Source organism: Phacochoerus africanus, chromosome 16, assembly GCF_016906955.1.
Source record: "Phacochoerus africanus isolate WHEZ1 chromosome 16, ROS_Pafr_v1, whole genome shotgun sequence".
Classification (NCBI taxonomy): Eukaryota; Metazoa; Chordata; class Mammalia; order Artiodactyla; family Suidae; genus Phacochoerus; species Phacochoerus africanus.
In genome coordinates, this window is record NC_062559.1 from 1485418 (window position 1) to 1501292 (window position 15875).

The window sequence follows — 15875 nt, forward strand, 5'->3', positions numbered from 1 at the left end:
GGGAAGTCATAAGGTTACCTGAAACAGACTTTTTGTTATAAACATAAGCAACCAAAAGGAAAAAAGCTGCTAAATAAATCTAAACTTTTTATCTCTATAAATTCTGAAGCAAATTTTAAAAGTCAACGTATCAAACACTGATTTTATGTCTCGTCAATAAATGTGCAGTATTTATTATTTTTTGTTTGTTTGTTTTTTGGCCTCACCTGTGGCGAGTGGAAGCTACTGGGCCAGGGATTGACCCTGCGCCACAGCAGTGACGACACTGGCTCCTTAACCCGCTGAGCCACCCGGGAACTCCTTATGTATTGGTAATATTGCTCCTTTTCCCCACTTCACACAAATTTTTAAAATCTCATGCTATGGCATATTTTCAGCGTTTTCTTTTGTAAATCTTTTAAAAGCACCCAGGTGGTGGAGGGAAGAGCTGTGTAAAGCTGTATGTTAATAACGGTAGGACCATCTCTGTGTGATAAAATCCAAGTAAGTTTTTTGGTGCTAAAAATCCAGTAGAGGGCACTCAGGAATTATGCTATACCGTGCCCGTGTGTGTGTGTGTGCGCGCGTGTGTGTTTTAATGAAGAAACATCAATGGCCTTGAAAGGAATTCATTCTTATGTTCATCTTGGGAAAAGAGTGGTGAGGCCTAAAAAACACCCTCTCAAAGCCATCACCTAAGTATGAAAGGGCAGAGTTTTTAGAAATTTGCTAAAAAGCCCGTGAACACACAAAACATTTTCAATTAAATCTGGAAACAGATACATGTAAACAAAAGCTTTTTGCACATCAGTTGAAAATCATGACACAAAAAATGATGACAGCCATCCATTTTTATAAAGCACCTTTTGTGATAAACAACTTAGTAATAATATCTTCTCAAAAATCTGCATTTTCTTTTCTTTTTTTTTTGTTTTTTTTTTTGCCATTTCTAGGGCCGTTTCTGTGGCACATGGAGGTTCCCAGGCTAGGGGTCGAATCGGAGCTGCAGCTGCCAGCCTCCGCCAGAGCCACAGCAACACAGGATCCAAGCCATGTCTGCGACCTACACCACAGCTCACGGCAATGCCAGATCCTTAACCCACTGAGCAAGGGCAAGGCCAGGGATCGAACCCGCAACCTCATGGTTCCTAGTCGGATTCGTGAACCACAGCGCCACGACAGGAACTCCGGCATTTTCAAAGAACACAAAATTTACACAAAGGATGTCATACGAAAGGATAGTATAACAGGCCTTTTAACTAGTTATAACTAAGGACAACATGTTTCAAGTTTGTACACTGAGGTACTTGGTTGCATTACGTTTTGATAAGTCATTGTCGGCTATTCAAGCTAATGAGGACAACACAAGTCATCTGGGGCCCTGGGCACCTTCGAGATTGCTCTCACGGCTGTTCATTTTTATCGCTGAGCTACCAGAAAGCCCGCGAAACACGCCGTCGACCCGCAAGGACAGTGCGTGCCTACCTTGACTCGCTCCTCAAACGGGACCACGAAGGGCAGCTCTGTGAGGACGGCGAGCTGCCTCTCCTCGGACACGGACAGCGGCGGGGACTCGACGCCCACTGCAACAGAGCGGAAGCTGCGTCCCGGCGCGTGTCCCCCCAGCCCTCCCCGCCACCCCCGGGAAGGCTCCACCTAGACGTTCTGCAGGAGGCCCAGCTACACACAGGGACCGAACCCAGAGCCGTGGGGCCAGGCGCCGGCTGGCTGGCCCTGGGCCAGAGCCCCCAAGCGCGGAGGGACTCGGCCCCCCGGGGACTCACCATCCAGGGTGGAGCGCAGGGGCCCGATTCTCCCCATTCGCCGGGACCTCCACGCGTTTCGCGACGCCGGCACGTAGAGCTGGGTGACCTGTGGGGACCGGACACCCCTGATTAGCCCAGCCCTGTGTCCCAGCACAAATTTTCCACCTGCCTTGTTCAAAGTGAATTGGTGTTTGCACTGAGCAGCCAGGCTCCTCTGTGACCTCACGCCCTCTTCCGACCCTCTCCCCGATGCTGGCTGTCCTGTTACCCTCTAACTCTATTTTCTGAATACAATGCAAGGAAATCCCTACCTGTTGCATGTGTAAATCAGCACAATATGACTGCTTTATGAGACAAACCGTATCACCTTGCAAAATTACCAATTTCTTACTATTACCGAATATTCCACTTTCTCATAATTTTTTAAAAAATTCTTGGGGAGTTACCGTCGTGGAGAAGCGGAAATGAATCCAACTAGGAACCATGAGGTTGTGGGTTCCATCCCTGGCCTCGCAAAGTGGGTTAAGGATCTGATGTTGCCGTGAGCTGTGGTGTAGGTCACAGACGCGGCTTGGATCCCGAATTGCTGTGGCTGTGGTGTAGGCCAGCAGCTGTAGCTCCAATTAGACCCCTAGTCTGGGAACCTCCATATGCTGCGGGAGCAGCTCTAGAAATGGCAAAAAGGCAAAAAAAAAAAAAGTCTACTACGAACATTTAGTTTTATAAATAATACATTAAATAGCTTTAAAGGATAGATTCTTCTCCCCACAACGAAAAAGCTGAAAAAATATGTTTAATAAAAACTATTTAAAAGATCTTTCAGTCACACCTTATCTGCTTTAATGTCTTCTTGTTCTGACAGCCAGTGATTGGGCGGACAAAAGTTTCTCCTTGTGTCTCTGGACTTCAGCATTTTCACCAGGTTGGTGATAACCTGAGGGCGAAGAACAGGACCAAGTCACACACACAAGCTCAGGAGCTACCAGTGCACACAAGCAGCGATGCCACGCGCCGCATGTCCAGGATGATGGCTTCTTCAGTGCAACGCCCCAGGAGGTGGGCTTCGGCAGCCACGCACGGGCAAGGCCACCACCAGAGCAGCTGGCAGAAACGCGTCTCATCCTGTGATGCTAACAGTAAGTTCTACATACAAAGCGGTTAGTTAGCTACCAACAAAGAGAAAAAAAATCAACACAAATACGTGCAAAGGCTGACTTTTAAAAAACTACAAGGTAGGTAGTAATTACGTTTTAAGACACAAATCTGGAAATGGACTAGCTCACTGGAGCGATAATCAAAGACATCGCCAAATAAAGCAAAATTTTCCGAAGGTAAACTTCTGAAAGACACTCCACCAGGGTGCCTGTGGGAGAAAGCAGTGTCCTAGAGAACACCTCTCCCAACTCCCGCGCTTCCCTCAACAGGAGCCCTGGGAGACAGGTCTACTCCGCACACACTCCATGCCAGCTGCAGACGCCTCCCCAGATACTCTGCCCTACCCTAGAGCGCCCACGTCACCAGAGCTCGGCCCTCGTCTCCCTGACTGTGCACAGGACCCCACCACCCACCTGGAAACCTACCAGGTACCTGATGACCCACGCGGAGTCAGCAACTGACTGTCAATTCTGGGTCATCTAAGGAGACCTAACAGCACTGTCCATTTCAAAAAGGCCTTAAGTGACATGTTAAATGGAAATGCACTTCGCAATAAATCAAGATATCTATTTAAAAATCTGTAAATCCAGAGTTTTACACCTTGACAGTCAGGGTCCGATCCGACAAACACCAACGAGTGAATGCCTCTGACAGTGTTTTCTGAAAAAGCCAGCCAGGCTTGTGTACACACTGCCTCTAGTTAGGTAAAATACACCGTGGACAAAGAATTAGGGAGTCTCACTGTGTGTCCATCGCAAGCGGGTGAGGAAGGTCCCTGGGTGATCCCCCCGGCCGCCCGGACGACAGGCTCCCGGATGGAGAAAGGGGGCGTCCAGAGAGCCTGGACACCACGAAACCGTGATGGTCAAAACCACGCCCTGCCAACGCAGCCGCCTGGGGCACTTTAGAGCCTCCGTGCCCTGACCCTCTGAGACGTCCTTCTGGAATCAGCAGACGCCAGCACAGCGAAGAGCCAGGTGAGGCCCAGGTGTGCCCTCCTGACTCGGGACTTGGCTGTGGCTGCCCAGGGTGCGGTTTCACAGCCGACGCTGCTGCGGACTGGCTCCGAGTGCAGCTGAGGGAGACGGAGAGAAGCCTGGTCCGGTTCTGCCTAGTTCACTGCTGGTCATACACGAGGTGGGTCAATGGCCTGATGCGCTTCATTCGTGGAAGTCCCTCAGTTGTGCTCTTCAGAGGAAAAGAGGGAGTCTCGGGGAGCTCCCGGCGTGGCTCAGTGGAAACGAATCTGACTAGCCTAGCATCCGTGGGGACGCAGGTTCAATCCCCGGCCTCGCTCAGTGGGTTAAGAATCCAGGGTTGCCATGAGGTTTTGGGTTCGATCCCTGGCCTCGCTCAGTGGGTTTCGGATCCGGCGTTGCCACGAGCTGTGGTGTAGGTCAGAGACGCAGCTCAGATCCCACGTTGCTGTGGCTCTGGCGTAGGCCGGAGGCTACAGCTCCGATTCGACCCCTAGCCTGGGAGCCTCCATATGCTGCGGGAGCGGCCCTAGAAACGGCAAAAAGAAAAAAAAATTAAAAATAAAAATAAATAAATAAATAAAAACGCGAAGCTTACAGTGGTAACCATTAAAAACCCATAAATCGACAAACGATGGTCAGAGGTTAGGCAAAACTGGCGTTTTTAATTTTAAAACGGGGTCAACAGATACCCAGTTAAGAGCAAAGGACAGTCTTCCTCTCGGCCAACGTCGTCGCTTCCCCGGCGTGTGACCCCACCTCAGACGACAGCGCCAACACTCAGAGACGCACAGCATTCCAACAGGACTTGGGTCGCGGGCGCTGCCGGGCTGCCAACTGAGAACAGAGGCTACGGGGACGCGGGGCAGAGCAGGCCAGGCTGGGGGTCCGGCCGGCTGCACACCAGGGCCTCCTGCCAACACGCACCCAGTCTGCACCGCCACGGGCAACGCTGCGAGATCCCCCTGAGATGCTGCGGGACGCGAGAACCAGCGAGCTGCGAAAACGACGTGACGGCAGACGCGCAGGCCCAGATGCCGTGGGACGGAAGTTAAAGGCATCACGTGAGGACGTGGCCTCCGCGAGGACCCAAACCTTAGGTTACATAAACACTCAAAAACGAATGAAGTTACTTGAGCAACTACGCAGAAATGGGCAAAACTGTCACGCATGCGCCATCATTTACCACCGAAACCTACAAGCAGGTCTCCCTTAACCCCAGTGTTAAAAACATCAAGCAGATGACTGATCGGAAACACAGAGACTCCTCCTAAAAATCACACCTGACAACCGTCCAAGGTAAAGATTTTTTTTAATTAAAAAAAAAATTGGGGGGGGGCCTTTTTTTTAGGACCACACCCACGGCACATGGAGGTTCCCAGGCCAGGGGTCTAATTGGAGCTACAGCTGCCGGCCCGCACCACAGCAACGCCAGATCCTTAACCCACTGAGTGAGGCCAGGGATGGAACCCGTGTCCTCACGGATACTAGTCGGGTTGGTTACCACTGAGCCACGACGGGAAGGTCTAAAGATTGCAAATTAACACACCATCTCCTAAGATCACCGTCTGTCTCACCTGGCAAGGATGATCACAAGAAAACCTTGATTAATGGCCTTAGGGAAATATTCTTAAGCATTACATATACTACCTCATATAATACGTTTACATATATTATTACTACGAATACATTTGATGATGACTTGAAGATACTGATGTTCAACTAACATTTCTGAATGGAGATCAGTGATATTTAGTTACATTATTGTAACCCCCCCAAACACATACAGTCCAAATTTTGAGAAGCTAAGACTAAATTACACTATAATATAAAATAATAATCTCCTTTTATCTTAAATCGGATATGTAAAACCTGGGAGGTAAAACCAGACCTCTTAGGTCATTATTTAAAAACTTCAAAACGAAGCATAGGACACAGCACATAATTTACAGGTACCTAAGTGTGGTAAATGTGTGATGTGGTAAATACATATAAAACAAGAATTTCTTATATTTTGATTTCATAATGAAGAATATATAAAAATGAGCTCCTGTCGTGGCGCAGTCGTTAACGAATCCGACTAGGAACCATGAGGTTGCGGGTTTGATGCCTGGCCTTGCTCAGCGGGTTAGAGATCCGGCGTTGCCACGAGCTGTGGTGTAGATCATAGACGCAGCTCGGATCTGGCATTGCTGTGGCTGTGGTGTAGGCCAGCAGCTGCAGCTCTGATTTGACCCCTAGCCTGGGAACCTCCATATGCCACGGGTGTGGCCCTAAAAAGAGGAAAAAAAAAAAAAAAAAAAAAAAAAACCAACCCAGACAAACCAGTAAAGCACCAGCTCCAAGCTGAACATGTCATCAACGACCAGGATGACAGTTTTCCTAGCATAATTCCAAAGCTCACCATAATTTAGCAGTTGTTTTCTCCATCCTGTTTGCCCTCAGCTTTGTTCTCGTCCAACGGAATCGGTTCAAAGTTTGCTTTTTTCCCTGTATTGTGATACTCCCAGAACAAGGACCTCATTTACGACTCCCCAGCACAGGGTGGAGCCAGTGTTCCTGGAGAAACACTGCGGGTGTCTCAAGAATTGACAGGAACAACACCCTAGCATATAAAAGTCATCGAGTATCTGACATGGACCGCTCTGTCATCGGTCACCCTGGTTTTATAGAGCCCTCCGTTACTACTTGTTAAAACGGGTTGATTTTAAAAGTCAGCAGTATTCTCCAGCGCATCCAAAACACGACACGATTTTTTTCTTAAAGGACTCTGTCTATTCAGCAGCCCAAACCAAACTAACAGAGCCCTTCAAAGACGAAAAGGGGCCTGACGCAGCTCGGCCGCTTCCAAAGGGAGCCCGGACCGCCTCTCGGGCAGCCTGGACAGCTGGCTCGTGGGGGCCACTACGGCTAGAAGCAGGGCCCTGCTGCTGTTTTCCTCTTTCACGTCTTTAGGGTCCTTCCGGAACTGTATGCGAGCCCAGCGGAAGGAGCGTGCGCTCCCAGGTCCCAGGGAGGTGTGCCGACAGGTGCCTCCTCCCGGCCCGGGCCCCTCCTCTGGGTGACTCCTCTGCACACGAAGGCAAATCAAACCGGAGCTCCCTCTCCTCTCGGGGCTAAAGCAATTAGATCTATAAATTACACTTCAAGAGGAGTTTCTCAATGTGATAAATGCATCAACTGTTTTAGCAGTGTCAATGCAGGGCTTGGAAACTGACCTCGATTCTTACAGCGACAAAGAAAGATGGCTGTATCCACTTAAAAGTCTCCGTTTTGCGACCAGCCCCCCCAAGCCTCTCTCAGAAATTAGTCCGAGAGGACCATCTTGAGGCTGAAAAATGAAAACGGTCAGTGGTTGCAGGAGGCAGGGCCCGCGTGTGCGGCGCAGTCTGACTCAACCGGAGGCAGGAAATCACAGCAAGATGCGCTACCGCCGTTGGTCGATTCCGCCTAGAATTCCTCCACTCGGGTCTGACACCCGAACCCAGAGGAGAGGCTCGCGCTCCACGGCAGGGCTCGTTAGAGGGACAAAGGCAGGAGCCGCAGCGCTGCCGCCCACCAGCGAGGGGAGATGGGGGATGACGAGAACTCAGGGCGTTCAGGGAACTAACACACGCAAGGCGCTCCGAGCACACCCGCCACTCGCAGCCACGGAGGCAAAGCTCCCCATCCCTTCACGGCGGCGACAGCAGCCGCATCACTTCAAAGACCGAACCCTGACTCTTGATGTTTTGTTTTCCACACAGCTCCGTAACGGGCCGTACAAAATGTTTTCTCCAAGAACAGGAATGCAGTTCTGAGCACTGTCTTCAGACAATTCTGGACTCAGAGGATCTCTGTAACACCCCGACTTTAAACCTAAAATAATCCGGGTCCCAAGAAAGCAAACGTTCACCCTAATTCTTAAAAAAAACAAAACCAAAAAAACCCCTCATTCCTTAACAAAGTAGTGACGAGTAATTCTGAGGTATAAGAAAAAATTCAGTACAAAATGTTCATTTAATGCTTCAGGAAAATGAAACAGGACCAGGGGAAAAACACTTCATAGAGCATTATTAAATTCAGAGATTTCTGGGTCCTAAAGATAAGATGACATTCCCCGTCGGTGCCATAAAACCATGAAATGACTCTCGATACTGTACACAAACCTGCTACCGCACCTAATGGAAAGTTCTATTAACAAAGATCCTGGAGTTTAATTAAACACACGAAAGGAAAACACATATGTTACCATGAATACCCACATCCAGGAAAAGGTCACAGAATCCTGTGTAATTCCAAGTTGCCAATGGGCTACACAGCTTATTTTTAACTTAGAAAAGTTGCCAAAGTGTCAGTCTTTCGGCCAGGATATAGTAAGGGCGCCACATGTGACCTTAAAAGTTTACTCAGAAATAGGGAGATAGGTAATTAAAATAAATTGTGCAAACACACAGCACACCGAGCTGCACAAATTATGAATTCAGGGATGCATTACTACGGCATTCGGGGCCACCACAACATTATCCGTTCCTCTCAGGGCTACTAATGCTCGTGCTCAGAAGTGAAATGCGCTGTAAAATCAGGCCGAATGCGCGGGGCGGAGGCTCCCCTGGGCTCGGAGGAGGAATAAGCAGTCCTTAATTAGCCCATCGGGTTAAGTGCAAGCATTAATGGGCCTTTCCTAAAGTCTAGCTTGACATCTTTCTCCAAACATGGCCAAGAAGAAAGTTCCATTAGCAATATTAATACAAGCTTAGTTGATCATTTTCATTCAATTAACTTCTTTCAATTAAATAGATAGCTTGACAAAAGCAGTGATAAAAGACCGGCAGGGACAGCTGATGACTCCGCCGAACATTAGCGTGCGAGAGGTCGCTCGGTCGCTCGTGCTAAACGGACTGTAAATCCAGCATTCAATTTGGAAAATGCATTTCTTCTGCTCTCCCTCCTTTAATGAGCGATTTTAGCTGACTGGATGTGTTTGCTGCAGAAATTTCATGGGAAGTCAAGCACCCTTTCTCTTTTTTTCTACCCCAATAGTTATGGCCTCAGTGGCGGTGGTTTCCTGCCAACATTCCAGCCACGGGAACTCATAACTTCTCCTTCTGTGTGGTTAAAGATGAAGATACTTTAAAATAATTTATGTCCAACGGGCATTAAATTAATGACCTCATGCTACCTCTGCTAATCAATTTCTTCAAAGATTAAAAAATAAAATCCACAGGCCATCTCTCCGTGAAAAATAAAAACGAAAACATGAAAAAACTTTTGTTTCTGTGTCGCCTTGTGACGCAACATACTAGGGGGAACTTGCAAAAGACACAAGTACCAACGGGCAGACAAGGCTCCGGCGGCGGAGGCGACAGTAAAAACAACAATGGCTTTTCCTTTTTCTTCTAAAATGAGTCGAGTGAACCAAGGAATTCAGAGAGTCTGTACCTTAAACAACTGAATCCATCGTTTCTGTTCCATCTGTATACACTGCTGCATTTCAGAATTCGTCGTAACTCCAACGCTCTGAAAGGCTGTGACGTACTCTTCCCGAACTTCCGGTTTTGTTTCCGGATAAGCCAACTTGATGATCCCTAAGCAGGCGTCTCGGAGGCACCGAGACAGCATCACCAGCTCCTCCAAAGAAAAGGGCATCATCGATGACGGTCTCTGACCGGCAACTGAAAAACACAATCCAACTGCCTATCACGTTTGGTTTCTTTTCCCTTCTCGACACCCACGCAAGACCGAAGAGGCTTCCAACTGGTCTGTCACTGGTGAAAATGGACAGGCCGCGAGGCCCCAACAACCGGACCCCTGCGAGGTCTTACCTTCTATGGGGTCACCGAAGAATTCGTTATCGTGTATGGAGATGAGGGAGTGGCTGAACAAGGAGCTAAAAAGGTAGAAGAGGGGGATGATCCGGCTGGAGTCTTCGAGAGACATGGGAGAGCCCCTGGACATCACCTGAAGCAGCGGCACCACCGACCTGGGGTTGGGCAAGGGAGAGAAAAGGGGTGCGGTCGGGAACAAGTGGAGACACGACCTCAGACACAGCCTGGGAGCGACGACGGCAGGAGGACTCGCGCTGCTCGGAGTCTCCCTGACGACGCGGGCGACAGACACCCCGAAGGAGCAAGCCGCCCGCCCCCACTCTCTCGACGGCATGAACTCAGCCACACGAGGAGGAGCCGGGCCCGGCTCGCGAGAGGAGCAGCTGGGGCCCGTCGCAAGGACCCTCCCACGCGCACCTCGCCACCGCGTGGAAAACCCTTTCCCGCTCACTCACAGGTTAGACAGAGGCTGAGGCTTCGTGTCTCAGGAAAAGCGTATCCAGCTACGGACACTTAGGAACAGTCAGCACAGTCGAGGCAGCTGAACACTGAACCCGCCCAGGACCCCCAGGCAGACAGCCTTCCCGTGGGGCTCTGGGCCTCAGTCTACCTCCCGGCCTGCGAGGTGCCCCCCGCCTGCCCCCAGCAGCGTCCCCCTGCCACCCCTGCCCAGGCTGTGAGCCAGGGCCCGTCCCCACCCGGACTGCTCTTCCCAGCAGCCGGCCAGCTGCCGCCTCTGCAGGGGGCAGACTCTGGGGGCAGGACGCTCTCCGCTTTCCCTCGAACCATCTAGAGCTCAGAGGCCTCCCCCTCAGGACAGTCATCCAGGAGGTGCCCCGTGACCGGAGTCCCGGCGGGCTGCTGACCACCGCCAGAAGCCACAGGAGAGCGCGGCGGGAGGGGGCCTGGCAAAGACGCCTTTCTCCCGTGGCACCGGGGAAGCCTGGCTGCACTATCCGGAGCTTCAGGGCTTCCCCGGGGCACAGGTCAGGGGACAGCCCTGCCACCGCCGCCGCCGCCGCCGCCAGGGCCGGGGGGTGCAGCCTGCACCGTCCCCACTCTGGCCACCGTCCTGTGTGCTCGCGGAGCACGGCGCTGAAGGGCTGAGTGAAGGAGACGGTGGCCCAAAAGGAACAAAGGGCACACGCGGGGGGGGGATGCAGCTCCCCGGCCCTCTCCAGACAAGGCAAGGATGACAGCAAAAGCTGCGGGGGGGATGTGGGGATGGGGGCCCCTGCTCTGCCAAGTCGCCCCCACCACAAGTTCCACGACGTGAAGAAGAGATGAAATGTCAGGTTTTTTAATATTTTGCTGCTGTTAGTAAAAGCAGTGGTTTGTATCTTGCAGCTCCCTGGCCATCAGCGGCAGAGGGCAAGAGCAACGGAGCGGATACACAGTACTTGGGGGAACACGTCCAGGTCGAGTTAACCACTGTGCGCCCTGTCAGCAGCCCCCACACTGGACACCCTCCCCTGCCCGTCACACACCTGCATGCCAGGGTGCACACTTCTCACACAACTCTGGGTCCCTACCATGAGGTTAGGGCGATTATTCAACAGGAGCCCGCTGCTCCCTTTGACCCCGGGAAGGTAGGCCAAAGGACTTAGGCTCTGTCACTTCAAGGACGGGAGCGCGCTGGGCGAGAAGGGTCGGCGTGTGCCTGGGGCTCATCAGCCAGGACGCAGACGGAACGCGCCTCCTCTTTCTCCACTGATCACTCACCCTGCTGTAAACACACTCAAACGCTCCCCTGACAACAGGACAACCTCAAAGACTTCTGTGCAAGTAAGACGCCCGTCATTTACTGGCCTGGGAGGAAAAGACAGCCCCTGCACAAGGAGAGGGGCTGGATGGAGGCGGAGCCTCAGGGGCCCCCAGCCCAGCCTCAGCCGCCCAGCCCTGCCTGGCAGCACATCTCCTGCCCCGAGTCAAAGACTTCTCTTCCTCTCGAGGGGCTCTGGGGATGCACTCCTACCTTGAAAAGCTGTAAGGACCGCCCTGAGCGCCCCTCACCGCCGGGGACCACACAGTCCCTGCTGAGTTGAAGGCAGTAAGGAGCCAGGCCAGCTCACTGTGCGAGCCTGAGACTGGGCAAGAGCCCCTCGGGTTGGGATGCACAGAGACGCCTAAGAGAAAAGAGGGACCAGCGCTCCTGTTCCTTCGCCGTCCCCTCGCCCCCATCACCAAGGAGCCTGTGAGGTCACACACCCCAGCTTCTCACCCAGGCTCCCAACCCAAGGCTCAGGGATCAGACAAGGAAGTCTACACTCCAACGTGCTCCTCTGATGCGCCCCTGCTCTACAAGTCCTGCTATGAAAAGATTTTCAAGTTAAACCTAATGCCATTTACAGAAAAACCAGGCATCTCATCCTAAGTTTATCTGATAATACGTGTGATGAGATATACACATTAGGAATGTGTTAATACATTGTAAGTTCTTGAGGAGCTTTATTTTAATAAAATGAGTAAAAAGCAACTCATTCTCAAATGCTCTTTTAAGAAATGAGTTTTTAGGGCAGTTTCCATTGCAGCTAAGTGACTAGTATCCATGAGGATGTGGGTTCCGTCCCTGGCCTTGCTCCGTGGGTTAAGGATCCGGCGTTGCCTCGAGCTGTGGTGTAGGCTGCAGAAGCGGCTCGGGTCCTGTGCGGCTGCGGCTCTGGTGTGGGCCGGCGGCTGTAGCTCTGATTTGACCCCTAGCCTGGGAACCTCCATATGGTGCAGGCGTGGCCCTAAAAAGCAAAAAAAAAAGCAAGAAACGAGTTTTTCAAAGGCTGCCTACTGTTACGGATGCAGACTATGACTCCTACTTCAGTAGACCCGACGCTCTCTCCTCTCACACAGCACGACCCGCTTCTTCACCAGGAGACAAAGGCCGTGAGCGAATAAGCAGGCCGGCAGGCAGCTGGGACAGGACTGTGGCCGCTGAGCTGAGACACGCGTAGGCCAGTGGTAACTTCCCGTGCCAGTGATCCCCCAGGATCCCTCTGCCCTAAAGGAGCCTGTCATTCAGCAACACCAAGGCTGGCACCGTCATAAGCGGCTGAAACACACGCGCACACAGACAAACCTCACATTTTAACCTGAAAAGTAAAGGACACGAAGGAAACTTTCCAGACGTTAAGTTATTCTGGGGTTTCTCTCACGTCTGTACTTCTGCTACTCGCGGTTAGACAAATAAACCGTTTAGCCTTTAGGAGTCTCGTCGGCTGCAGTGCTGTCGTCAAAAACTCCCTTCCCAAGTCAGAGAGACTCATCTACGTGTGGAGCCTAAAACAGGGCACCAGTGCTCTAGCTACAAAACCGCAAACACCATGGACACACAGGACAGGCCTGTGTTTGCCGGGAGAGGGGGGATGGACTGGGCGTCTGGGGTTGGGAGATGCAGACGCTGGCATCTGGAGTGGACGGGCAGTGAGGCCCTGCCGCAGAGCACAGGGAAGTGAGTAGCTGTCACTTGCGATGGAACAGACGAGGGACAATGAGAGAGAGACATCGTACAAACACATACGACTAGGTCACTCTGCTGTACAACAGAAATCGACAGCACATTACAAATCAATCCGAATAAAAAATTTTTAAAAATAAAATAAAACACAAAAAACCCCCTCCCTTCAGGGAGTTCCCACTGTGGAACTATGGGTCGGGCATAACTGCAGCCGTGGTGCAGGTCACAGCTGCAGCTGGGATTCAAACTCCCCGGCCTGGGAATGTCCACATGGCGAGTGCCACCAAAAAAGAAAAAACAAAACCCCCAAAATTCCCTTCAGTGACTTAAGATGCATTAAAATCAGATGAAAAAGGAGTTCCCGTCGTGGCGCAGTGGTTAACGAATCTGACTAGGAACCATGAGGTTGCACGTTTGATCCCTGCCCTTGCTCAGTGGGTTAAGGTTCCGGTGTTGCCGTGAGCTGTGGTGTAGGTCACAGATGCGGCTCGGATCCCTCGCTGCTGTGGCACAGGCCGGTGGCTACAGCTCCGATTCGACCCCTAGACTGGGAACCTCCATATGCCGCAGGTGCGGCCCTAGAAAAGGCAAAAAGAGAAAAAAAAAATCAGATGAAAAAGACAGGAAGGTAACTCCCAGGAGTGCCGAGGACACTTGGCCATTGCAGTTACGGGCGCTCCTGTCCCCCAGGACACCTAGAGGGCACCGCCTTTCTCTCCACACACCACACCCACAGGCTCCAGGTCCAGAGCACCCAACTCACGCAGCGGGTCACGGACCAAGTGAGCCTGGAGATGGGGGCCTATTTAAACTGCGGATGCCCCAAACTCACCACGAGTAAGCCTCTTGATTTCTTGGTCACAAAAGAATAAAGGCTTTTTTTTTTTTTTTTTTAAAGGAAACAGTCTTCCTTCCAGATGCTCGCCCTCAGACTGAAAGGTGCCCTCCTTCAGGGACAGGCTGGCGCACGGCCTGCGGGCAACGTGGTGCCGGTGTCCACTCAGGGCACGGACAGCACACGTGCAACAGCACTTCGGAGGCTGGTCCCCGAGGGACGGAGGCACACGCTTCCTTCCACGGACAGAAGGGTGAGCTCGGGTCTCCAACAGAGGGGTCCAGCTTGGGCTAAAAAGCCCGTTCACTATGAAAGATTTTTGCATGTTAAATTCTCTACAAATGACACATTCAGTGAAATGAGGTGTATCAGAGATTCTAGCCTTCAAGTTCCATCATGACTCAAAATAAAAAACCAACTTATTTCAACAAAATGGTTTTAAAAACCAACTTCTATAATATTTTTATGTTTTAACGTTCATGATGGTTTTACATTTGCTTCAAATCTATAGTTTCACCATCAAAAGCACAGAAAACTGAGAAGCACATGGAGCAAAGAAATTTCAAGTTTCTGGTTTTCGAAAGAGGACTGGGATTTTTAAAACAAAATGACTCTCATATAAACCCATACTCTTAATATATACACACAACAAACTTTAAAATGACAATTTTTTCATTTTGTAAAATTAAAACCATCTAGAATTTTTGTTCTTATGCGACATAAGCTAAATAGAAGTATTACTTAAAAATACCTGTATACAGTGCTTTTGATTAGACTGCCACTTTCCGTGTCCTTAAGTTCAATTTACAAGTCTGTGAAACAACATACCCTGTGATCATCCGTGTTGTCATAGAAGATATGAGAAACCAAAGATGCCTCAGAAACCTGGCATTGAAGGCTAAACTGTAGAGCAGCCTAAAAAGGAATGGGGTAAAATAAGAGTTAGCAAATATTCATTCAACGTATTCCCAAAAGAAAAAAGCCCTGAACTGAAGACGCGCCAAACTGAAAAAGCTTTCAAACTCCAATTTGAAAGTATCTATGTTACCACCACAAACAGCCTGCTTCCTACAACTAGGAGCTTTGCTGGACGTCGCTGTGTCCACGGCTTCGGGCCTAAGCCCACCCTGGGCAGTGCGATGAGATCCAGCCCCAGAGGGGACGGGACTGATTATACCATCTGGTCTTGCACGCATTTTGTGAATCAGCGGATTTCCGCAGTGGGAGACCTGTGAGGCTGCGTCCTACCTCCAAGCTGTCAGGTCTGCTGGAGCCCGAGCCGCAGCCCCCAAGGCGCCTGAGGGCCAGCACCTCTGCCTCCTCAAGGTCAGGGCTGCCACCGGGGTCTCTCAGACCCCTCCCAGTAAGGATGATGGGTGATCTAAGTGAAAGCATCGCCCCGTGTGTCTCCACAATACAGTTCATTACCGTCGTTTCTGCGAATATTCTCCTGCGCATAATACTCTAATAGATTGAACTCTGCAAGGGGCATATAAATTTAATGCCCACAGTGGAAGAGAAAGGAACAGGGTTTAGATAAATAAGTCACTTTTCAATAGAAACATCTCAAATTTAATTGTCTGCGTTCCTGCATTCAATCAAAATATCAGATATATGCTCCAGGATTAGGATTTTCGGAGTATACAGCAGGGATTATGGAGTTGCGGCTTTTAAAAATTCAATCTTATTTCACTGTGGTGCTTCTGAGATATCCAAATGGCATTAAGAGCATAATCATTTAAAAACAGTGAAAGCATAAAATACGTGACATTTACCTAGGATTGTGACTCCTGGGTTAGGAAAAAAATCTATTCGATTGTTTAGCCCAACCACTCCTCAAATGTCACACAGGCCAAAAGCAGCCTGTTTGTATCGGAAAAAGAGGGGACTGTGCTACATCAGCTCTAA

The 15875-nt window shown here is 50.5% G+C and overlaps 1 protein-coding gene across 4 annotated transcripts in view; it reads right to left on the reverse strand.

Annotated features, from left to right (window-relative positions):
* The window catches only part of UBE3C (ubiquitin protein ligase E3C), a 111450-nt gene that overhangs the window by 48201 nt on the left and 47374 nt on the right, over positions 1–15875 (reverse strand). For 3 of the 4 annotated variants that reach the window (XM_047763465.1, XM_047763468.1, XM_047763467.1), the window contains 6 exons: positions 14796–14882; positions 9682–9839; positions 9299–9531; positions 2575–2679; positions 1764–1851; positions 1465–1562 (listed from right to left, as the gene is read on the reverse strand). In XM_047763465.1, coding sequence (XP_047619421.1) covers positions 1465–1562; positions 1764–1851; positions 2575–2679; positions 9299–9531; positions 9682–9839; positions 14796–14882 — 769 coding nt within the window. The remainder of the gene's footprint in view (positions 1–1464; positions 1563–1763; positions 1852–2574; positions 2680–9298; positions 9532–9681; positions 9840–14795; positions 14883–15875) is intronic. The other variant, XM_047763466.1, reaches the window with a different exon arrangement.